The following is a 25,657-nucleotide window of genomic DNA, read 5'->3' as shown; positions in this document are numbered from 1 at the left end:
AACACTAACACGGAATTAAATGTTCACCATCAAAACAGCTATTAGGAATGATTCTCCTAAAGAGAGCCACACACTTTTTAGGATAGTTATCAGCAGGGAATCCCCATATTTACAATTAACAGATGTATACATTAAAAGATGAAACAAAAGTGTAATAAAAGTGTAATCCACAGCCGAAACCAGCAATGGTGCTGTGGATTCCGTTTCAAATAACAAAAACATGATGCCCACTCAGTACTACATCAAGTAGACTTTCACTATGGCACAAGCCCTCCAGGCAGAATTCGGTCAATACGTCACCGATGTGGAAACAGGAGTTCAGAAGATTCAGAGAGCGAGAGAGCACGCTCAATATCATTACACGGTGCTTATCATTACATTTGCTGATTTGACTTCCTTGAGGCTGTATTCATGCTAATGACTCTCAAATTGTAGGTACTTTATTTTTAACCTACTGTGGTACATATATTTAATGTGCAGATTAGGTTTAGACTGAGGTGATAGACTGACTTTAACCTGACTTTAACCAAACCTCTTTTGTTACAAAGCATTTCATGTTGAGATGTAAAAAAATCTAACACAAATATTATTTCTATTAATTTATTAACTGGTTAATTGATGGTTAATTCTAATGGTCACGAGCTGAATTAGATCATTTTTCTCCATAGCTGATTAAGCAAATGTATTGAAATGCCCATCCGTCATCTGTATATATAAATGTTAGCATTTGCCAGACTGAATAGGTGAGGTCACAGGGCGAGCTCAAGCTACCCCTGAAGAGAGCCAGAACGTGCGTGAGCTTGTATGTAAAAACGCTGCCATTGTCGCCTACATTTTTACAATACAGGCCAGAGTGACTCCAAAGACGTGTGTGAGTGCATGCGCTGATCCCAAAGTGGAGAGAACGGTGAATTCTTACCAGGCTGACAGAGGTGGAAGGGCATTCTTGGTTGAATGAGTCGATGCAACGTTAGTTCAAGCATAAACAACCATGATTGGTTTCAAGATCATGAATTATTACAAGCGAGGGTTTGTAAAAGTGGAATGGCACATGCTCAGTGACCTGGGATGCATCAGCACTCTTGGAAAATCAACACTTTTTTCCCCCAGCTCACACAAATTTAAAATGCCAATTATGTTACAGATAGATAAAAAGCTAACCACGTTAGCCTAAAAAAACATTTTATAGATGGGGCACTCTAGGATCGCAGTGAAGTGAAACAAAAAAGCTTTACAAAAAAAACAGCCAAACCAATATCAGCCAACATACGAACTAAAGCTACATTTACACTGCAGGTCAATTCCGATTTTTTTGCCCAATGTGAAATGTATCAGATTTGTTCATGTCAATGTGAACAGTACAATTCCGATTTTTTCATATACGACCCGGGCCACTTCCATATGTGGATATAAATCGGACTATGTATCTGAATTCAGTATGGACGCTCACGGGGCGCGCATCCGACCTATACGTCATCAAAAGGCAACAAAAGTCACAATTGTTCGACAAAACAAATGCCATAAAATGGCAATGGCGGAAGAATCAGCAGAAAATAGTCAGTGGCGAAAACGCTTTAGAAGTGATAAATATAAGTAAATGTTGACTCCGGTTTCACAAAATCCTTGAAATTGCCGCAAATGCGTAATGACGTGACCTCCGTAGGGGGCCGCATGTACTTCCGTAAAGGCGCCGCCTTGCAGGTGTGCGCATGCGTGTGACGTCCCGGATATCTTCTGTCCACAGTAAAAGCCAAGCCACATTTGTTTTTGAACGACTGCATAAAAAGATCGGCTTTAACAAAAAATCCGAATTGGGCATCACGCTCTGCAGTGTGACTGTAGCCTAAGTGGCTTTTGTGTCCGCAAGCTCTACTTTAAGATGCTGATTGATTATCTTTATATATTGTACAGTGTAGGCATGTTTCTTTTAAGCCAGTTAACGTACGTTAATGATGCTTGATGCACAGTGAGGTAAGCGGACGGAGGAAGATATGTGAATACATGTAGAGCTGCAATGTTTGGGGACGATGCAGACTATAAGGAGTCTCATTATAAAGCAACAAAGTCTAAACATCCATTCAGGCCGTTAATTTCCCCGGCTGATGTCTTCTCCCCAGCACAGCCTCAAGCAGCTCCTCGGTGAATCATCTGTCCCTCTAAAAGGCCTTCTCATTTAACCACACAGCTTTATTTATCCTGAATAACATCCATTTAAAAGCCAAACATACAGTGTGCACAAAGCCAATTGTCTGATGAAATTTCAGGGCAGAACCCCATTACTTACAAAAATAAGGACAAAATAATAAAGTACCTTTTTATCCCATGTATACAAATGCTTGAGGCGACAGCAATTAAAAGGAAGGTTCAAGGCGAGGTTTGAAGGGTGGTGAACTATTTGCTGAAGAAGGAAGTTGTTTTTTTTTTTTTATCTATTTGGCTTGGTAAAAAAATAGTTTTAGTTGGGAGATTAATAGAGCCATCTAAATTTCTTTGTTGACCCAAATCCCTCTCTTTTATTCCATAATGCTTAAGTTGAATAAACAGGCTGTTTCTGAATGCTTCAAATAAAATAAAAATTCAATTTACAATGCATTTCAATCATACATCATCGTACTTTAAAAATGAAATTGAAAGGGGTTGAAGAAAGGATCAAGCAAACTGTCTTAGCTACATGACTGATTTTGTTTAAAACTGTGCAATTACATCGTATTGGAGAATTCTTCAGTTTCTTCGATTTCTTTCTCCTACCTATTTGACCTCGTGCCATCTTTTGTAAAACGTGAATCTCTCCAAACTATTTGCTGTATTGCACATGAAGTCTCACTAATTGACTTCGCTGATTATTACCGGTTCCATCTCATTACAGCACACAGTCCTTTATGTCTTCCGAACCAATTAAATCCAAAATAATGTTATCAATTAGAGTAGGCCGACTTTTTCATTGGCCTTTGTATTAGGAGTAAAAAGGATGGGATTTCTTTAAAAAACTTGTTTAATCAGATTATTATTTTTTTTTTTTTCAGATACAGATTTTCTCTGTAAATTTATTGACTGCTGTGAATATAACATCATTAGCAGACCAAAATATAGCAAATACCAAACTCAAAACTGCTGAAAAGATTGTCGGTGCCCCCCTACCCACTCTTGAGGACTTGCATGCTGCCAGAACTAAGACAAGAGCGTGCAAAATCCTCTAGGACCCTCCACATCCCGGTCACCAGCTCTTCCAGCTCCTTCCCTCATGTATGCGCAACCGAACAATGCAAACTAAAACTAGCAGACATTCCAACAGCTTCTTCCCTCTTGCCATCAAGTTCTTAAACAGCTAACCTACAATTCCATTGCAACATGCTGCCATTTTTTTGTCTTGAGTTAGTTGTCACATTTCTGTCGGGCCAATTATACATTACTCGTGCACTCACTGTAGTAGTCTGTTGTTGAGTAATACTGGCCACTCATGCCAGAGTAGCATCTTGCACCACTTGCACACTAAATGAGGAGTATCTGCAACATTTGCACAATCAACATTGTCCCAGACTATCGCGCTACTAGTCACTTTAAAGTTGCATACACTCCTTGAAGTCTCGGCGCCCATTGCACAATGGTCATTGCACCGGACTATTGCTATATTAGTCATTCAAACTGCTCGAGAGGACTCGGCATCATTTTGCACAATTGTCAAAAAATAAATAAATAAATAAATAAAACATTTACCAGATAACTAGCAACCCTTTATTGCTCAGTGACTGTTTTTCTCAACGTCTTTATGTCTCAAAAGTGTTCTCTGTCAATCTGTTGTCATACTAGAGCGGCTCCAACTACCGGAGACAAATTCCTTGTGTGTTTTTTGAACATGGCAAAATAAAGATGATTCTGACTCTGATTTACTCACATATTCAATGTCTTTATGTAGATCATACTCCATCATCTCATGCAGTTATAATTCTAGCATTAAAGTACATGTGTGTGTGTCTTATTTTCATGTCATAATCTTATATTGTTAACACTCAACTTTACAACTTACTTTTACGGCATTACATGTTTGTGGTATAACAGAATTGTATACATACTTAACTTAATGTCCTCCATGAACCTTTCTGGGGAAAGTGCAGTGTAACCCCTTAAAAACCATCATTCTAACAGTGCGGTTGCATGTCAAAGTGGACTGCTGAGCTACAGTGGTTTCAGACAGCCAGGAAAGGGAGTAGCCCAAATACCACATGCGGCCTGATTTCCTCACATCAGTATTCCTGCCTTGTATATGCAGCTATCTGTCTGTTTGTTTATAGCACCTCAGAGGTTAAGGACTGCCCCGGGTATATTAAAGCACCACCAACCCACTGACCTCGTGCCTTCCAGAGGTTGGCATCTTGCTGCGTACGTGCCCGTGCTCCCATCAGTTTTTGCGCATGCAGTATATGCACCTATAGCCAAGTTGTAGGCCTAGGGCTTGTGTCACTCCAAATATTGTTTGGTTAAATTGCTTTTTGCCTCAGTTGCAGCATCTCCATCTGCGTTCTTTGAAAATAGGAAACAAGTCCAGCTAAACAGTTAACCAAAAGTTTTCAAGTCCAAAGAGTAACTGTAAATGAATGTGGGTTAATGGCTCTGTCGCAGGCACTGTAAGGTCGCTGCGACAGTCAAAAGGTTAGCCATTACCTCACTTTTGAATTGTTTACATCCCCTTGGTCCATCTTTAAGTTGAACACCCCATCATGCGGTCATTTATTTCCATTTCTGTGACATCTTCTGCTTCTCTTTTTACTGTGTGCACCACTTCTACAACCCCAATTCCAATGAAGTTGGGACGTTGTGTTAAACATAAATAGAAACAGAATACAATGATTTGCAAATCATGTTCTACCTATATTTAATTGAATACACTACAAAGACAAGATATTTAATGTTGAAACTGATAAACTTTATTGTTTTTAGCCAACAATTTTTAACGTGGAATTTTATGGCTGCAACACGTTCCAAAAAAGCCGGGACAGGGTCATGTTTACCACTGTGTACATCACCTTTTCTTTTAACAACATTCAATAAACCTTTGGGAACTCAGTACACTAATTGTTGAAGCTTTGTAGGTGGAATTTTTTCCCATTCTTGCTTGATGTACAGCTTCAGCTGTTCAACAGTCCGGGGTCTGCGTTGTCGTATTTTATGGATCATAATGCACCAAACATTTTCAATGGGAGACAGGTCTGGACTGCAGGGAGGCCAGTCTCGTACCCGCACTCTTTTACTACGAAGCCACGCTGTTGTAACGTGCAGAATGTGGTTTGGCATTGTCTTGCTGAAATAAGCAGGGGCGTCTATGAAAAAGACGTTGCTTGGATGGCAGCATATGTTTCTCTAAAACCTGTATGTACCTATCAGCATTAATGGTGCCTTCACAGATGTGTAAGTTACCCATGCCACTGGCACTGACACAGCCCCATACCATCAAAGATGCTGGCTTTTGAACTTTGCGTCCATAACAGTCCAGATGGTTCTTTTCCTCTTTGGCCCGGAGGACACGACGTCCACAATTTCCCAAAAAATTTGAAACTTTGTTAGTTTTTCCACTTTGCGTCAGTCCATCTTAGATGAGCTCGGGCCCAAAGAAGCCGGCGGCGTTTCTGGGTGTTGTTGATAAATGACTTTTGCTTTGCATAGGAGAGTTTCAAGTTGCACTTACGGATGTAGCGCCGAACTGTATTTACTGACGTTGGTTTTCTGAAGTGTTCCTGAGCCCATGTGGTGATATCCTTTACACATTGTCATCGGTTTTTGATGTAGTGCCGCCTGAGGGATCGAAGGTCACGGGCATTCGATGTCGGTTTCCGGCCTTGCCGCTTACGTGCAGTGATTTCTCCAGATTCTCTGAACCTTTTGATGATATTATGGATCGTAGATGATGAAATCCCTAAATTCCTTGCAATTGTATGTTGAGGAACATTGTCCTTAAACTGTTCGACTATTTTCTCACGCACTTGTTCACAAAGAGGTGAACCTCGCCCCATCTTTGCTTGTGAATGACTGAGCAATTCAGGGAAGCTCCTTTTATACCCAATCATGGCACCCACCTGTTTCCAATTAGCCTGTTCCCCTGTGGGATGTTCCAAACAGGTCTTTGATGAGCATTCCTCAACTTTCTCAACCTTTTTTGCCACCTGTCCCGGCTTTTTGGGAACGTGTTGCAGCCATAAAATTCTAAGTTAATGATTATTTGCTCAAAACAATCAAGTTTATCAGTTTGAACATTAAATATCTTGTCTTTGTACTGTATTCAATTAAATATATAGTGAACATGATATGCAAATCATAGTATTCTGTTTTTATGTATGTTTAACACAACATCCCAACTTCATTGGAATTGGTGTTGTACAACGCCCCCTCGAGGTTTCAGCATAAGCCATTCAAAGGTCAAAAGTGCTACTGTCATTTTAAAAGACAATGTATATCAAGCATGTCTGGAAGCTTTAACTTATAGAGGATGGATGTGACGTCCACTGAGAAGCCAAGTGTGTTCTTCTTCCTAGGTCTTAATCAGTGTGTTATTTCAAAGTTTCTTGTGAGATACAGCTGTCTATTGTCACCCTCAAGGTGGATGAGCGATGGCAACATTTAGGGAGGGAGCGAATGTTGTCTTCAATATCTTGCCGCGAGTAAAACATACTTTAGTATGACAGTTATTTCCAGGTCACTGCTTGTTAAGCAAACAATCATTGTCAACATGAAAAAAACAATAGCTCAACGAGTGAAAATGCATCTGGATCTTTAGCCTAGCTAATTTTGTCACAGAAGCTAAACATTGTTAATCAATAGCATGTAAAAATCTGTCGAAAAGTGCTTTCGGATTATGTGTGAATCAAAAGTCGTGTTTGTGTTAAAAGTAGAGTGTGTTTGCTTAGGTTTGTGGTATCCACACTGCCTTGGTCCGTTGATGAACAGATCCTGGTTGATCAGGTTTCAGCATCAGTTTGGTTGAGTCTCAGATCCCTCTGTGTTTATATAAAGATACTCGACAGCAACACAGCAGCTGCTATGCTGACTGGTGCGCACACACACCTGCCACCTGAGTCAGTCATGTCTCTCATACCTACTCACACACAAACACACAGCCTAAGTACATAATGGCCACCTTTAATACTCAATGACAAATGTGGCCAAACAAATGGTGAAAACAGATTCTTGTCTTTCCACCGCATTTCTGTTCTTCGAGTCGTTCATGTCGCCGAAGCGGTTTCACTGAATTCAAAAGAACAAGCGAGGGGGAGAGGCAGATGCTCCACACGTGTGTTTGTGTGTGTATGCAGGCCGATCATTGCAGTATTCTCCATATGCCAGCTGCCAGATCAACTACATCTCACCCTGACATTTCAATGCACTCAGTATCAAGGCACCAAGTCAAAATACTTATATATTTTGACTCATTTGGGAAGCATTATTTTCAATATATTTCAAGATAAAGTGTCAGTGGCATAGAAATGTGGTAAAAAGTGGAGTCTAATGACAAATGGGCTCATTTTATCTTTTTGGTGTTTTTCATTATTATTATTTTCTTGTGGGTTGCTTATGTTGGTAGACAATATGGTATTTTTGAATCAGTTAGATTTATTCATGGTAGTAAAATGGTGTAACTGGATCATCGCTATATGAAACCATCATCAGATAAATGACTAGTACAGAGGATGTATATGCTTTGGAGAGGGAATTACTTTAAATGAGCAATCACCACAACATGGGATATGGTACCGTTAGTTTCATCTCCATCGTTTAGGCTCCTCAGAGCACAACTGTTACTGTACTGTAAGATTCAAAGTTTTGGAGATTATTGAACGCCTAAGTCGTGTGATTTTGATTGCTATCTGACATGTTGCATGAGACCATTGGTGGAAAAAATTGTCCAAAATTAACAGTCTATCAGTTGCATTTTTCAAGGATTTTCCTCTAAAGATAAAAAATTATTGTTCTGTCAATGCAAGGCTGCTACTGATTTTGAATGATACGCCATCCAAGATGGCTTAAGTAGCTAGGTCAAAGGTTAAATCAATGCATACCATTCTGAATCTGTCAAAACCACCTGTCAACCATCTATGTGACATCAAACTAATTTTAACATACACGCTGTTATACTTCTGTCACTTAAGAAAAAGAAAAAAAGAAGACTATATAGATCCCACAGTGGGGAAATTCACGAGTTCAACGTACTCCGTTGCTAAATCTGCAATATTGTTTTACGTTTGAGTGTTTGTGCAAAGAAGAATAGGCTAATTGTGCCACACTGATAGACTTGCACCCAAAAAGACTGATGGCTGTAATAAAAGCCAAAGGTGCTGCAACAAAGTTTTTCAAATGAGTTTGATGTATCTCAGGGGCTTCAACATTGAAACCCAAGTCAAGAAACAAGCTCACATGGGAAAATGTGGACAATTTAGAGTAAAGGATGTGGAAAACTAGAGTGGCCAGAGTGAGTGAAGTTGTAAAAGTGAAGTGAGGATAAGTGAGGGTGAAACTGATAGACAGAGAGCAGTAATGGTGTGACCTTGTGCTCATTTGTCATCACCAGCTGAGAGAAAAATGACCTGAAGGAGAAAGCTAGAGCACCTGAAACCCATCAAAATGTACTCTTCTCAACTCTCAATCTTTAACAGCTCTGCCAGAAAAACATGTTATCGTTGTCCAATAAAATGCATGCTTCCCCAAATTGTCCAAGTTCTTGCACAAGCTTTTGATGGAACATATTGAAAAGTCACTTTTTCTTGTATACTAATTATTGGGTCTCTGTTGTGACACAACAGGGAGGTTGATTTACATAATTCCACCCCTCCCCCCCCCCCTCCCCGCACACACACACACGCACACACACACACACACACAGAGTTTCTCCTAACATGAATTTTTCGAAGATCAGTCATTCAGTTGGACTACACAGAGGTACAATTATATCAAAACCAAAGGTTAGCTAACTGCGTTGTTAAACATCTGTGGAAGCAATTGACACATTTGGTCTGGAGAAGACCCCCTTCAAACCTGAGACAACTGGAGCAGTTTGCTCACTAGGAGTGTGCCAAAATACCTGTTGACAAGTGCAGAAGTCTCACTGATAATTACAGAAATCTTTTGATTGTGGTGATTGCCTCAAAAGATGGTGCAACAAAATGTTAAGGGTACCATAATTTTAGTCGAGACCAGTTTCATTAGTTAATTTTTTATAATATGGTAACCACAAAAATAAAAAATGGCTTCTTTTCATTGATTAATTTTATTACCGTAATTTCTCATGTATAATATGCTCTCAGGTAGAATGCACACCCCCAAAGTAGTGCTGGGCGATATGGCCTAAATTTGATATCTCAATTATTTTTCCCCCTAATGTCAATATTCGATATGACTCGATATCTATTGTATTACAGTTCATAAAAACTGGACCAGACCACATGTAGTTACATTATGTGAATGATTTTGTTCTTTGAGCTCTGTCACAGTTAGCAAGCCCGCTCGGACTGGAAACAGAAGCGTTCGAGCCGGCTGGGACCGGAAGCGGAAGCGTTCTGTGCAGTCTCAACGTGTCAATTGAGATGCCCAGCTGTTGTGGCGGAGAAGATCCGGTCAATGATAAAACACACGCTAGCATGCATGCACGCTAAAACAATGTTTTCAAAGAGGGAGCGGGAGCAAAACTGAGTTGGGTTGTACTTTATTGAAGTATATAACAATGTACTCACGTTATTTTTTTTATCAATCCTCATGCACAAATCCATCAGAGTCATCATGTTCTGTATCCGAAATGAACAGCTGGGCAAGTTCTCCAAAAAACCTCTCGTCATTGTCGGTCTCGTTGCCAGGGGGCTGTTCAGAAATGATGCCGGCTTTCGCGAAAGCTCGGACAACAGTCAAAGCTGATACCTTAGCCCAAGCATCCACAATCCATTCACATATGGTGGCGTAACTCGCCCGGCGTTGCCTCTCAGTCTGAGTAAAGCTGCGTTCGCCATCTGTCATCCATCGCTCCCACGCCGCTCTCAACTTTACTTTGAACGCCCTGTTTACACCGATGTCCAGCGGTTGGAGTTCCTTCGTCAAGGATCCCGGAATGATGGCAAGCTCCGAGTTCATTTGTTGCACTTGGTTTTTCACAGCGGCTGTGAGATGGGCGCGCATGGAGTCACAGATCAACAGGGACGGTGACGAGTGGGGAAAAAAACAACCAGTCTCTTTACGTACACCTCACTCAGCCACTCTCTCATTTTCTCCTGGTCCATCCAGCCCTTTTGATTGGCCTTAACAATAACTTCGGCTGGAAACTTTTCTTTAGGCAGCGTCGTCTTAAAAATCATCATAGGTGGCAGTATCTGTCCATTACCATGGCAACCAAGCACAACAGTAAAAGCCGACTTCTCGTGCCCCGTTCTGCGTATCGCTACCGTGGTGGTCCCCTTCTTCTCTAGTGTGTGGTTAACCGGGATGTCGAAAGTGAGCGAAAGTTAGCGTTACCTCGTCCATGTTGGTGATGTGGAAGGCTGGATGTATTTGTCTTGTAATCCGCCAGAGGTTGCTGTGCCACGGTCTATCCGGATGGATAGATGGCGTCGTTTCATAAAACAAAAGCACCAAGACGTACCTCCTTGAAAATGTTCGCTTTTCATTTCTTCTGCAAGCGTTATTGCCCTTAGTCGAATGGTGACTGTAGAGACGCTTCTCCCGGCTGTTCTTTGCTCATTAATCTATTGCTCGAGTTGGTCTGCTTCGTCTTCTTGACTTGGTGAAGCTAGTTTTCCCACTTCCTCCACTTGCGAACCATGGATTTGTTGATCTTGAATTCTCTCGCGGCTGCTCAATTCCCATGTTCCTCCGCGTAACTGACAGCTTGCAGTTTAAACTGTGCTTCGTAAGCGTGTCTCTTCGTAGGTGCCATGTTCGGGGGTCCTTAGCTAAACCGATGTTTTTTTGCGCAATGCACATACTATATGCCTACTGGGGGTGTGCCTTTAGCATCCTCTGTCATGCGCACCCTTCCCGCTTTACGTCCGCATGCTGTCATCAGCCACGTCCGCTTTTCCTCTGTATAAGCAGCGTGTCGGCAGGAAATGCTCCCAGTCAGTCAAGCGGAGCTCTCATCACACAACAACATTTATAGATTTTGGAACTCGGTACACACATAAGGCGCACCGCATTATAAGGCGCCCCGTCCATTTTGGAGAAAATGTAAGACTTTTAAGTGCGCCTTATGGTCGTGAAAATACGGTATTTGTCTCTGTGAGGTTGATTAGACCTTCTGCATCTGCTTAATTCCTGGAATAATGCCATTTGTGCTTTCAACAATAACACAACTAATTATTTGTGGCAACAACAAAAAACATTTCTATATACACTGTTACTCAAAATTCAAATTAAGGACTCTCATATAACAGCTGCTTACATCAAAAACGTTTGGCAAAGTAAAACATTTGGCAAAGTAGAACCAACTTAATTGCAAGAAAAATGACCTCCATTTTCACTGACAGCTGGTTAATTATGAACACCCACACACAGTATGCTGTAGCTGGTCAGAGAGAAAGCTGATGAATTCAGTTTTTATGGTAATAGTCAATAGTGAGAGGAGAAAAGGTGTGAGGTTGTAAAAGGCCTTTAAAAAGAATGTCTTAATTAAATGCAGCCCAAAGAGTCACAACAGGGTCCTGAGGCAAAATACAGATGCAAAGTTTCTCATCCATGAAAACAGGTACCGTAATTTCTCGTGTATAATGTGCACCCATGTATAATACGCACCCCCAAAGTTGACCTCAAAATTCAGGAATACCCTTCTACCTATGTATAATGCATTTTTACAATTCATGATTTTGCTTCTACCCATATGATCAAGACGAAGTATTTATATTTTGTGAATTTTTTCAAAGAATTATTCTGAAGCACTTCATTTGAACACATAATCCTTTTTTTAATTAACTTGCTCTTATTTTGAAATTCACAGCCCTATTTTCATAACTTTTTTCATAACCACTCGATGGAGGGATACATTTATAAAATGCCCCCCCCCCCCCCCCCTACACCTAATGTATAATGCGCACTATTGACAATTCTTTGGGGGAAATAATGTGCATTACACACGAGAAATTGCGGTAATTGTAAAATGATTCTTAAGTAGTATATTGGACAAAAAGTGGTCACAGATAGAATACATTTATTGCTCATAGTGAGAGGGATTTGTTTTTGTAGTTTAATTAGCCTATGTTATTGCTATGCCATTTTAGTGCAGGTGCCATCTTGTAGGGTAGAGATCAACAGTAACAACAATTAAATTTGGACGTCAAAAAGAAGCACATGGACATTAAATTTTGAAACAGTACTTTGCGTACTGTTTCGATGTAAGTCGTTTTTGAAACATGCAACTACTGTGTCAACAGATGAACTTGGTCGAGATGGTAGAATGAGCACAATTAAAATATGGATGCTGATGATTTTTGACCGGTCGAATGCTATGGTCGCCTTCAAGTTGACTGGCTCGTATCATCAGTGTTTATTGTCATCATTTTAAAGTGTTGAACTTATTTTCACACTTAAAACCATCCATCCATTTTGTACCGCTTATCCGAGGTCGGGTCGCGGGGCAGTAGCTTTAGCAGGGACGCCCAGACTTCCCTCTCCACAGCCACTTCATCCAGCTCTTCCGGGGGGATCCCGAGGCGTTCCCAGACCAGCCAAAGGACATATTCTCTCCAGCGTGTCCTGGGTCGTCCCTGGGGTCACCAAGGAGGCGTCCGGGAGGCATCCAAATCAGATACCCCAGCTATGCCCCACCTATGGCCACAGCTTGTGACCATAGGTGAGGGTAGGAACGTAGATCGACTGGTAGATCGAGAGCTTCGCCTTAGCTCCTTCTTTACCTCAACGGATCGATACAAAGTCCGCATCACTGCAGACGCTGCACCGATCTGCCTGTCGATCTCCCGTTCCATTCTTCCCTCACTCGTGAACAAGACCCCAAGATACTTGAACTCCTCCACTTGGGGCAGGATCTCATCCCCGACCTGGAGAGGGCACGCCACCCTTTTCCGACTGAGGACCACAGTCTCAGATTTGGAGGTGCTGATTCTCAACCCAGCCGCTTCACACTCAGCTGCGAACTGCTCCAGTGAGAGTTGGAGGTCACGGCTCGATGAAGCCAACAGAACCACATCATCTGGAAAAAGCAGAGATGCAATACTGAGGCGACCAAACCGGATCCCCTCTACGCCTTGGCGGAGTCTAAACCTCAGCGGAAACGAGTCCGACTTACTGCCGGATATGCGGACCAAACGCTAACTTCGGTCGTACAGGGACCGAAAAGCCCGTATCAGGGGGTTCGGTACCCCATACTCCTGAAGCACCCCCCACAGGACCCCCCAAGTGACACAGTCGAACGCCTTCTCCAAGTCCACAAAACACATAATTTAGGCCATATCGCCCAGCACTACTTAAATCTGTTGGCAATATTTCAAGTAACATTTTATGGCACCAATATTTTGGACCAGGAACCCGATTATTTCTACAATGGCTCATGGCAAATATTGTTTTCCACCTTATAGTTTCCACTTAATTTGAATAAAAATTTACAGCCAAATCGTACTTTGTATGGCTAAATCAGATATGATTACAATAGATTTTTAATATATTATTAACATTTCTGAAGATGCTTTACAGAAATGGTAAACTTTGGAATGAGACACTATGAAAACTGCTCTCTCGAAAATGTAAATCCACTTTCAGTCATTCGGGTGTCAACGTCTTTTATTAAGATGTCAGTGCTTTCTGTGAAGCAGTCACGTGACAAGTCCATCCAACCTCACTGAGAGATTTAGCTCTCCCTCGTTTCTTAAAAGCTCACACAACATTGAGACTCCTTCTCCAGAAGGAGAGAAAGCTATTAACATGAAACACTGCTAATCCTGTCCTATCCTAAAGGGCGAATGCAGACTATATAAAAAAAGGAAAGAAAAAAAAAAACGTCTATTTCCCCTCCACTTTCGGTCACAGCTGAACTGGGTCTAACATATCAGAGATATTCTGAAATAATCATTTTAACCAACTGCTCTAAGAACATTTGATACAGTACATATTTCCATCACAAGAAAATGGTTAAAAAAATGTTTTAAAAAAACTTAATTCCTGCCTACTAAAAAATAAAATGTGTTCTTTAGCAAGCTTCAGAAAGAGCCATGTAGTTTTAAACTTCAAAACACAATCACAGAAAAATATTGGTGATATTACAACAACAAATGCATGAGCATTGCGAAAATTACTTCACATTCAGATATGCTTCATAAAAAAGCCTTAGCCAAGTTTTAAAACTTATTGTTTCAAAACTTCTACTCTTATCTTTGTCACGTTCCTTTAGAAGCTAAAATGGCCAATATGCTCACTGAGCCCTTCAATGTGGATGAAATGATTCCTTAAAGCACCGAAACTAAACTCCAACTCAATCCCTTTACAAAATGCAAAATTTGACTTGGGATTCAACTGTACAGACTAAGTCATTTGCAATACACCAGGGTGAAAGGTCCCCTTTTTATCTCCAATCCTATATTAACTTGGCCTCTAATGGCTTCAACCCACAATCGAGAATCAGCTGGAAAAAAAATGCTGGAACCCTGTGGGGTGTCTTAAAAGCAACCAACCGTCTGAGACTGAACGGATAAAAGCCTGGGGTTGTTTGTGACTGCTGTTCTGAAAAGCCTTATAAAAGCCACAGTCACAATGTGACAGGCAGTGATTATGCAGCCATTTATTTCACCAAACACTCATGTACACAGACACACACACACACACACACACACACATACACATCCCAAGAGTAACACAACAACACATGGACACAGAAGAATACCAGTTTGTGCATGTGTGGGATTTGACTTCCCTCAATTTGGAAACTGACTTTAACATGTCTTGCTGTGAATTTGACAGCTTAAAATGTAATTTATATTGAGGTCCAAAAGTAGGCTCTATCGTCACCATCCAACAAAACATTAAAAAAAAGGCATTTCTTGAAACAGCCATGAAGCTAATTCTTAAAATGGACCATGAATGAAGCCATATAGACAAACAAAAGTTTAATACCATCTGGCTGAACAGGGAATAAGGCTGTTGGTTTGGGATCGACTTTTGAAATATCAACCAACGTTATTTTTAGATTAAATTGAGATGGCATAAACTTGAGGATGGTTTAGAATAATTCTGCGTAGGTCTGTGGCTGTAGCTCAACTTCCCATATGTAACTTTGTTCTTCTTTTTTTTTTTCTGCAAATGAGTAGTGCAGTTCATTATGCCCCCAACTGCTTCAATACATAATTCCACAAAATCAACACGTTTTCAAAGACAAATCGATTGTTATACACATCCCGAGTCCATGATAAAAGCTTTAACCGCTGCATGAGGTTTAGGATGGATTATAAAGGTGATTTATTTCTGGAGATGTTGGAACCTGTCTAAAATAATGACAACAGATCCTTCACTGGGGCAGAATTTTGTTGGAACCCTAATAATCTCCCTTAGCCAAAATCTACCCGGGCTGTATACAAAGTGTGTCAGAAAAGCTCCGGGACTTGTGTCAGAAAACATATCACAAACCCAAACTAACCCTCTCAGTATTGACTATTACTACAAAATTTGAGTTTTACTCTGCAATGTGGACCAGATGATCAACCGGCACGTTTACAAAGCTTCCGTGCTGGAGTAGCCTTTCTAATGCCGCTTTTCCATTACAAGTTCCAGAACGGCCTCACTTGGCCTCCGTTGCTTTTCCATTACAACAGGCATCAATCAAAAGAATGGACAAAATGCCCACACCTCCTCAGTCGACCACAGAACAAAAGATGCTTTGAGCCTGCCGCAAACTGCGCGCCGTGGTCGAACCCGACAGGACCGGACCATCGCGAGTGATTCATAAGTGAAAGCCCGGTGAACCTGTAAAGGCGTTTGATGCTGTGTATTCAGTATAATTCAGTATTTTATTTCATTCACTAAACCATAAAAAGATAGATTAATAGTTAAGGGAGAAGCAGGTTGCTAAAGAGAGAGGGTGTACATAAAAGTGACAGTGTGGATATTTGAAAGGATGCTGACTGGCTCCATTTATTTGAACGAACCCAGCGTGTACGTACGTTGGCGTAAATTCTGTGCTTTTTTATCCACAGGTACATTATACATTATGAATATGGTTAAGTATTGATGTAAAACAATATTTTATGCTTGATATACTATTCATATGGCTAGATGTGGCGTGGCTCACTAAACCCAGAAATGTGTTATGAGTTATCTGCAGCGACGTTAAGACGACGATTGAAATTTTGAATCGCGGCAAAATCAGTGGCAGACTGATCGGCCACTCATGAAAACAGTCGCCTAATCACGCACGCTGCGCAACGGTTCAGTAGGGTTCGGCGGCGGCGGCGCTCGGTGTGCGGCAGCCTTTAGACACCGTGATTATGATAGTGGCAAGTCACCGCGCTTAAAGAAACGCCTAGATCTGTCGGCCAATCAGATGACAGTTACGTCACGCTCTCCTCGGCCTGCATTTTAGAACCAGGTCGGAGGAAGTCCTGAAAAGCGGTGTCATTGTCACCGCTCGGCCTCGAAAAAGTGTAATGGAGACGCGACCACACCGGGCAGAACGAGGCTGGTTGGGGGTAGAATAGGTAATATGAAAAAGGGGCATAACTGACCTGACCTAGCTCCGAGTGATTATTTTTTTCCCCTTCTTTCCCAACTAATGGGGATCATCAAGTGGACCATTTTGAAAACATGGACAACACCAAGATGGCCGTGACAAGCAGCAAATCCACCTCTGAATGACGCAATAAAAACTAAATGAAAGTATTGGAGTAGCCAAATCAAAGTCCGGACTTTAACCCAATTGAGATACTGTGATATGATGTGAAACTCTCAGTTCATGCTCAAAAACCCTCCAAAATGAAAAAGTTAAAACAATTCTGCAAAAAAGAATCATTATATTTCCTCCACAGCAAAGCGAAAGACTCGTCTACAATTTTGGCAAATGCTTGATGTTATTTATTGTTGCCAAGGGTTGCACAATCTGTTATTAGAGTCAAGGGCAACTACTTTTTTACATTAGGCCATATAGGTTTGGATTTTTTTTTTTTTCCATTTAGAAAATGCATTTTATATTTCTTTTTGATTGTCTTTGGGAGATATTCAAGTTGGTTTGATGATGTGAAACACAAATGTTTCACATCATCAAACCAACTTGTAACGCAAGTATAATAAAAATGCAAAGCATTGCAAAAATGGGAAATACGGATTGGGGCAAATACTATGCACAAAGCTAAAAATACAATCCATTTTGGGAGTATGATAGAAAAACATGTTTATCAGCAAGGAAAATGAAATCTGTTTACAGTAAAGCAAGGCTGTGCAAAATTGCCATACCCTTCATGAAGTTACAGGCTAAAAACTGATGAAAAGAGCAAAGTTGATGCTGTAACAGTGCTGATAAACTCAACGTCCTCTGACTTGACATTCCATTACTGAAAGCCTGTAAAACTTTTCAGTGCCTCTGGAAATGAGAGCAACTAATACCTGGCCATTCAAAGCCAACAGAGCTGATAAAAGTCAAGTCCATTAGGAACAGGGATTTAAACATTATTAGCCTTCCATCACATTACCTTCATCCCTTCTGATGCCTGCTTTGCCTGATGAATGAGGTTTAAAAAAAAAACTAAGAATGTTATTTTACTCCATCGTACATCCATTGCGCAAAATTCTATTTGACTGTTGTTGGGGCTGAATGTCTTGAAGGTTAAACACATAGCCGAGTGATATAATCTGCCCTGACAAAAGGTGCATTACTTTAAAAGGATAAGTCCACCTTGGTCTAGAATGATAGATGCTGACCTGATTATTACCAAACGCTCTGTTAAAACCCCCTCAATACGCACTGATTCAAAAGGTCCTAATTTCCCTGAATGAGGAAGGGCCTCAAATGTAAAGACTTTCTGCAGTAATATCAGATATCCTAAGTATCTTGGTTTATGATGAAAAACTTCAAGTATATGCAGAAGTTAGGTACCTAAAAGGGAGTACAAACCTTGGTGAAGCTCTTATACTACTACTCATTTTAACATTTTATCTTCAGTTGACATGTCTTCAAGGCTTACAGTATGTACTTGAACCTTTGAAGGCAATTTTTAATATTTCATGTGAAAATCATTACTACTTAAAAGGTAGACTTGAATAGGGGAAAAAACGTAAGCGTGGTTCCAAGCGGTACATGGGAAGGCATCTATTCAGTAATAACCTTTGCACATTCATAACAGGCAAGGACCAAAGCCTCAAGGTCTTTACAATGGATATATTAGAGATCTGACATCGTTGACTTTGGTCCCAACAGTAGAGAAAAATGCTTGTTGTGCCGGCTCACATCATAGTGAATCAAATGTGGCATTTCACCTCACCATCTCTATACAAGAACAAAATAAGCCACAACAGAGAATAAGAGAAAGGAAGAAAGCTTTCACTTTCCCAACTTGAACATGTTCAGCACTGGCAGCATGAGTTATGTCCGTGTAGATTTTCAGTCAGCAAGGTCACGGTAATCCCCAAAGGTTGAATCAAGACAACTGGACTGTTCTTGTTTGTTGAGACAAACAAGAGCAGTCCAGTTGTCTTGTCCCCCAACCTTCGGGGATTAGCATGAGTTATGTTTCATCACGGTTGTTATATCTCCTCAGAATTGGCATAAGCATGTTTTTGTTGCTTCAAAATATAATCTTAAATCCTTTTTGTCCCAATGCAAATTCTCATGTGAAAAATCAGGTCATAAACTGACTTCCAAAACGTTTTTTTTCTAAAATTCAGCTTTAGAAAATGATATATTTTAATATTTCATTATTAAAACATGACTCTGCTTCAATACTTTACCACAAGAGACGGCAGACCACATGTTGACAATACAATAGAGGACATTAAGACAAGGCCTTGTATGGTTCAGCCTTGACTTCTGTGTGGCCCCAGGCCTGCTGAAACCAAAACATTGGTACCTGAACTCGGGAATACACTATTCACATCCCCTCTCTGCCGTTTCCCTTTGCCCATCTTGGTCCTTCTCGATTAAGATTTATGTTTGTGTGTACCCTGAAATGTAGGCTAATGCCCTGCAGAACTGACATATTTAATGCCAATCCCTGGGCTGTACCAAAACCAGCCCCCAGCAGCAGTCGTGTGTGTGCGTGTCTGGTCGACTACAAATCCACATCTTGTCTATGGGAGTCAGTAAACACAGACTTAAAACAACTGCCCTGGGTTTAAAAAAAAAAACTAAAAGGTCACTACGCATTTTGGACTGTTTATAAAACATGACAGAGGATAGGAAACATTACTGGCCTTAATGTCAGTCACACTCCGTTAGTTTATTTAGAAAACAACTTTAAGGCAGAAACAATGCTTCACTGTTAAAAGTAAGGCATACCTGCTAACAATCTACACTACAACAGTCTACAAGGATTTCCTAAAAAGAGGTATCCTATGCCATTTTGCCCCAAATAAATTGTTACAGGGGACCCATGAACTGCTTCGGTCAAAATAGCACAAGGATCAAGAAAATAATAGTGCATTTCCACCTCTCTTAACAGTGTGTTTAAAGAAGCCAATTTTGGAGGGGGCTGTCCTGTCTCATGCAAATGAGCCACTACGCTACCCATCCACCATCTTTGTAGTGTATGCGAACACAAGTACGGCTTTGTGTTACAATGACAATTAAGGCCTCTTTATACTCCTGCGGTCGCGCGGCCGACAACGCCCGCATTGCATCACGTGACCTACGAATTGCCCCACGCAGCACCTCTGCGTAGACGAAAATAGTTCTCAACTCGGGTTGCTGCCAATTCATGAGTGGTGAAACCGTGTTGGGGCAGTATTACTTTAAATGTGAGCCTTCTGAACCGCCCAGTGGGCCCACTTCAATACACATTACCAGACAGCAGGAGTACCGTATTTTCACGACCATAAGGCACACTTAAAAGTCTTACATTTTCTCCCAAATGGACGGGGCGCCTTATAATGCGGCACGCCTTACGTATGCACCGAGTTCCAAAATCTGTAAATGTTGTTGTGTGAATTCGATGAGCACTCCGCTTGACTGACTGGGAGCATTTCCTGCCGACACGCTGCTTATATAGAGGAAAGGCGGACGTGACTGAGGACAGCATGCGGACGTAAAGGGGGAAGGCTGCGCGTGACAGAGGACGCTAAAGGCACGTCCCGAGTAGGTATATAGCGCCGGGGTGCAAAACAACATCGGTTTGGCTGAGGACCCCCGAAAATGCCACCTACGAAGACACCCGCTTACGAAGCACAGTTTAAATTGCAAGCCATCAGTTACGCAGAGGAACATGGGAATAGAGTAGCCACGAGAGAATTCAAGGTCAACGAATCCATGGTTCGCAAGTGGAGGAAGCAGGAAAATGTCAAGAAGACGAACCTGAGTTTCCGCGGAAACAAGGTGAGGTGGCCCGAGTTGGAAGACCAACTCGACCAATGGATTAATGAGCAAAGAACAGCCCGGAGAAGCGTCTCTACAGTCACCATTCGAATGAGTGCAATAACTCGGAGCTTGCCATCATTTCGGGAGGCTTGACGAAGGAACTCCAACTGTTGGACATCGGTGTAAAAGTGCAGTTCAAAGTGAAGTTGCGAGCAGCGTGGGAGTGATGGATGACAGATGGCAAACACAGCTTTAATAAGACTAGGCGGCAGCGCCGGGCGAGTTACGCCACAATTTGTGAATGGATTGTGGATGCTTGAGCTAACGTGTCTGCTTGCACTGTTGTTCGCGCTTTCGTAGAAGCCGTCATCATTTCTGAGGAGCCGCACGGCATCGATACTGACTCAGACAATGACGAGCGGGCACCTGCCGTGTTTGATGGAGAACTTGCCCAGCTGTTCATTTCGGATACAGAAGATGAGGACTTTGATGGATTTGTGGTTGAGGATTGATCAAAAAATAACGTGAGTACATTGTTAAATACTTAAATAAAGTACAACCAAACTCCGTTTTGCTCCCGCTGATTTTTTAAAAACATTGTTTTAGCGTGCACGCATGCTACCGTATGTTTTAAGCTAGCGTATGTTTTACCATGTCTGCGCTCAATAATACGGTGCGCCTTATGTATGTGTTAAATACAGAAATAGACCCCGTAACTGAGACTGCGCCTTTTAATACGGTGCACCTTATGGTCGTGAAAATACGGTAGTTAGTAGTTGCATAATACTGTACAATCAATCCAATACTGGTTATTTATCATTTTAGAATGATTGCAAAGGATGCAAGGATGAATCAAATCACAGCAGTTTTGAGGCTGCATCACTATAATAAGATAACTTAGCGATCTGAGCAGCCAGGAACTGTGAGATGTTAACAATATACTTATCTGCTTATTTTACTTGTGTCATTTAAGTCTAATAAAATAAAATGAGCTAGATAAATGTCAAGTGGTGTTTGTGTTACTCTTCTTGTATTACTGTAAAAGATGATTACATTAATTGTAATCTGTACATGAACGTGTATATATTCAGTCATCAAGATAATACAATTCAAATTAAATAAACACAACGTAAAAACAAAACAAAAATCATGAAGCAAAAAAGGTTCATGTAAATAAAAGTTTTCTAAACAACATACTTAAAGAAACAAGTGGTTTACACACAATTGATGACAAAAAGGGAAAAGTCCAACGTCTGCCAAGACAACACTGCCAAGAGAGTTTCTAGCGGCCATAGTAATTACTTGCAACGCCAGAGCAAACATCTGGCTAAATACACAATATAAGCAAAGCATATACAATTTGGACTTATTCCAAGAGTTCATTCTGTGTTGGGTGTCCCTTTTCAATTTAAAAAAAAATGTTTTTTCTTCCCCTTACTCTCTTGTGGTTGCTTCATAAATATTAAAATGATAATGAAATGAATTTAAATAAAACAGGGGGATTGATGTATTTTAAAAACTGAGGTACAGAACTCTGAGTTTGGTTCTAATTCATTAAGTAAACATTCTCTTGATAATAAAAATTACTAGAGACAGCCAAGTGGAGAAATTCAACACATGCAAAAAAAACCAACAAAAAACGCAAGCATAAACAGAGCTGTTTAATTACACGCTGGTGAGCAACAGTTTCTGTAACACAATCTGCTGTCATTGATTTGAAAGCTGTGCGACACTGATTTAAACTATGCATTTTGGCAATTAAAACACGCATATCCACACGTCATTATCCACACTAAGAAGGAGAATATTATTTTGACCAATGGTCTTTTTAAACAATGCGCTGACACCTAGTAAGTGTTTGTAGATTTAGGATAAGCTCCAGCACCCATGAAAATCGTACAGGGTAAGATGAATATATCGTGGATAGATTGATGGATGAACAATGTACACAAGCCATATCCCCATCTGCTCACATTTTCTCACAGGCTTACCATCCAAAGCATTCACATCCACACTTGGCAGGGAAGACTGCTGTGTCTCAGTTCTCCAGAAGTAATCAAATGTCTTTTCCCTCTGCCTCTCTGAACCAAAATGGAGGGGATCTAAGATTCGACTAAAATCCCTGAAATTTGAACCAACACTAGGGATGGGAAGCTGCAGCCACCTCACGATTCAATTTAAATTAAGATTCAGGGAGCTACGATTTGATGCTTTTAAAACAGTATCACTTTTGTTTTTCCTCCTATTTTTGAGGAGCTGAACTGAAGGATCTGAAGTATAACAACATCCCACAAATCGCTCAGTGTGCAGGTATGAGTCCACAACTGTCATTTTTTTTTTGCAATGGTCCCGTCCAATCGGGTTCGACCGCATCACGCAGTGTGCGACGGGCCTTTGGCACGTAGTCTTATAACACACAAATCAACTCACACATCATTATCAAAGGGATCTCACACATTGCATTCAAGTCGCAGAAAGGTGAGGCACAGGCTCCATGATGTGAGGTCTGTCTATGGCTTTGAGGATGTCGTCAAAGACACGGACACACCAAACTTAATATAGCGATCTATATACTTGTGCCAAAAGCATAAATGTAGCAATATTACATTTTTGTATCATGTAAAAAAAAATAAACATTTTTTTATTAAAAAAAAGTCAGCCCTATATAATGGTTCATGTTGCATATTTGTGGCACATACAGGAATGTTCTACAAGAGATACTGAAATAATAGATAAGATATAAGATATTGTTATAACACAATATTGCGGATATTTTCCAGGGAAATAATCAGGAAAATTCTTGCTATCCTGTGAATAATCTGCAGTTTACAGCAGTTGTTTATTTATGGCACGATTTTCCACATTTTACAGCGATTGTTTAGTTCATCAAGCCTGCTATGACCTGCGTGCGACAGACGAGATGCGCTCCCACGCGCATGTTCTAGCCAGCAGCAACACACGCAAGCAGGGGAGGTGACGGCGGTCGGCGGGTAGGCTTGAACATTTACAATGTGTTTTAATCAGTTTAAATGTGTAAAACGTGTGTGGAAGGGGTATTTTAAGGCTGTGTTTTTTGTTTTTTTTAATATGGACTCTTTATATTGCAGATCCTCGCCTATGGTAGGTCTGATGGGTCTAGCAACTCCCGCAATGAATGGGGATCACTGTATTTGAGTATTCGAGTTAGACCCAATATCTAAGGCAAGTTGCCAGTTACCTGGCTGTATGACATTCCCATACTGTCACTCTCTTGGAGGCTAAAACCTATGTAGAAAAAAATGTGAATTACTGTAACATTTATTGCTTTCACAAGTGGACATATTTTGGCGGACTTGAGTTTCATGAATTGACCCATGTCGAGCGCACAATTCTACATTTAATTGAACCATACGGCGCACTACTACACAACACTGCAGATGAATGTTTATAAATGCATGCTGCTAAATATGAACTTATATCTCCACAAGGATTAACAGTGTTACACTTGATTGCAAGATTTAAATGTGTAATAAATACAGAAATGACTTTTAAAAAAAAAACATGAAACAATATGCTCGATTCTGTACAAATGTGTTACTGTTGTTAGGAACTCGTGTTTTTCGTGCCAGGAGGTGCATGCATAGCGGTGAGAGTGTGACTGAGCACAAGGCAGTGCAAGGAGGCCTGTCACCTCTTATATTAGTTCTTACAGTCATATGAAAAGATCGTTTTGTTTTTTTGTTCTGATCCTCTACCTCCTGCAAGATTCAAGTGATGAAAGGCAAACACATAATCTCCATTTTTTTGTGCTTTTTACTTCTCACTGGTAAAAACTCAATTTCATGTGACTAATAATCTTTTAAATGGCTAAAACAACACCAAAAAAAACTAAAGAACTGTGTGCATCTAAAAAGAAAACGGCTTCTCAGACAGAGATTGTGTGAGGAATATATTCAGACCTGTGCCCAACAAATGTTCACCTGCATTTTACCGACCGAAAAATGGGTCTAAATTTCCATCATCTAAACCTTTCACGCAAAAGCTTCAAAGCAACAGTAATCGATCTGTGAAATAAAATAAGATCCAGTCAATAATGCACTTAAGTATACTTAAACTCACTTTAGATGATTTTGGTGGCAGAGCGAACAACAGTTTAACAGCAAAATTGTCACAAACCCAGTGACTCATTGTTTTGCTTTCACTAGCACAATAAGCACATCCGCTGGGTGTGGGTGTGCCCCTGATTGAGGAAAATTAATCAAAATGCAAAACAGTTTCTAGCTTAATTTGACTGTGTTTATGCAAATGGACATCCCTTTCTCCAATTCTCTGCTCGTGTGTGTGTAATGTGCATTGAAATAGCCATTTAGCAATTCTGAGAACTGTCGTGGCCAGGTGGGTTGATTGTAAACCTAAATTTACCAGTAATTAAAACGTTTCATAAAGGTAAATAAGTAAGAAAGTCATTGAAAATTCAATACTTGATTGAGTTTCTGAAGTGGTCTTCTGCAGGACTTTTGACAGTGCAGCTGTTCAGAAGCCATAAATCTGCTTCTGATGGGTCATCTGTGAAAAGACAGACATAACATATTATTTAGTTTAGTGCTCATAATGAAATATTAGATTCAAGAAGGAACAGACCCGCATTAAGCAAACACTTTGGTTAATAAAAAGGTAATGTATTTTAATCAAAAATGTTTTATAATCAATTCATAGGATATAATTGCTTTGATAATAATGAGGACTTTGTAATAAATGCCATATTGTATTTTTTCTTCATAATGCTTCCTGTGCTGTATGATGATGAGGTCATCATGTCCGCATATCTACTCTCTGTAGTAAGTAGGGCCTTGGTTGTGTGCTTTCAGACTTGATGAGTGAGAAAGTACGCCAGAGACCCAGCTCTTGGTATACAAGCAATGAAAAAGTCAATTCTTTGTAAAATGTCCACTATAAAAGCCACTGAATGCGCTGCACTCAGGGAGACACCACTACCCAATTAGTCAATTATATAACAAGCATAGAGGAAATTATCAAATTAAAACTATTCACTCTGCAAATTACATGGTAATATATCAAATGATCTCACTTTGCTATTGAATAATAATCCTTAGATGCTTCAAGAAATTTTAACACATACATCAAGCCAGACTAGGGAAATGTTGTATCTTTGATGAGAAAATAAAATAAAAAAGCCAATCATGGGTTCCAAAGTTT

The 25,657-nt window shown here is 40.5% G+C and overlaps 1 protein-coding gene across 2 annotated transcripts in view; it reads right to left on the bottom strand.

Annotated features, from left to right (window-relative positions):
* Positions 1-25,657, bottom strand: part of cdkal1 (CDK5 regulatory subunit associated protein 1-like 1) — a 208,888-nt gene that overhangs the window by 153,443 nt on the left and 29,788 nt on the right. For both annotated transcript variants that reach the window (XM_061776897.1, XM_061776898.1), the window contains exon 4: positions 24,922-25,006. In XM_061776897.1, coding sequence (XP_061632881.1) covers positions 24,922-25,006 — 85 coding nt within the window. The remainder of the gene's footprint in view (positions 1-24,921; positions 25,007-25,657) is intronic.

The sequence above is a fragment of the Phyllopteryx taeniolatus genome, chromosome 6 (assembly GCF_024500385.1).
Source record: "Phyllopteryx taeniolatus isolate TA_2022b chromosome 6, UOR_Ptae_1.2, whole genome shotgun sequence".
In the NCBI taxonomy this organism is placed as follows: Eukaryota; Metazoa; Chordata; class Actinopteri; order Syngnathiformes; family Syngnathidae; genus Phyllopteryx; species Phyllopteryx taeniolatus.
Note: the sequence above shows the minus strand (reverse complement) of the source record. Positions and strands in the feature narration are given on the sequence as shown.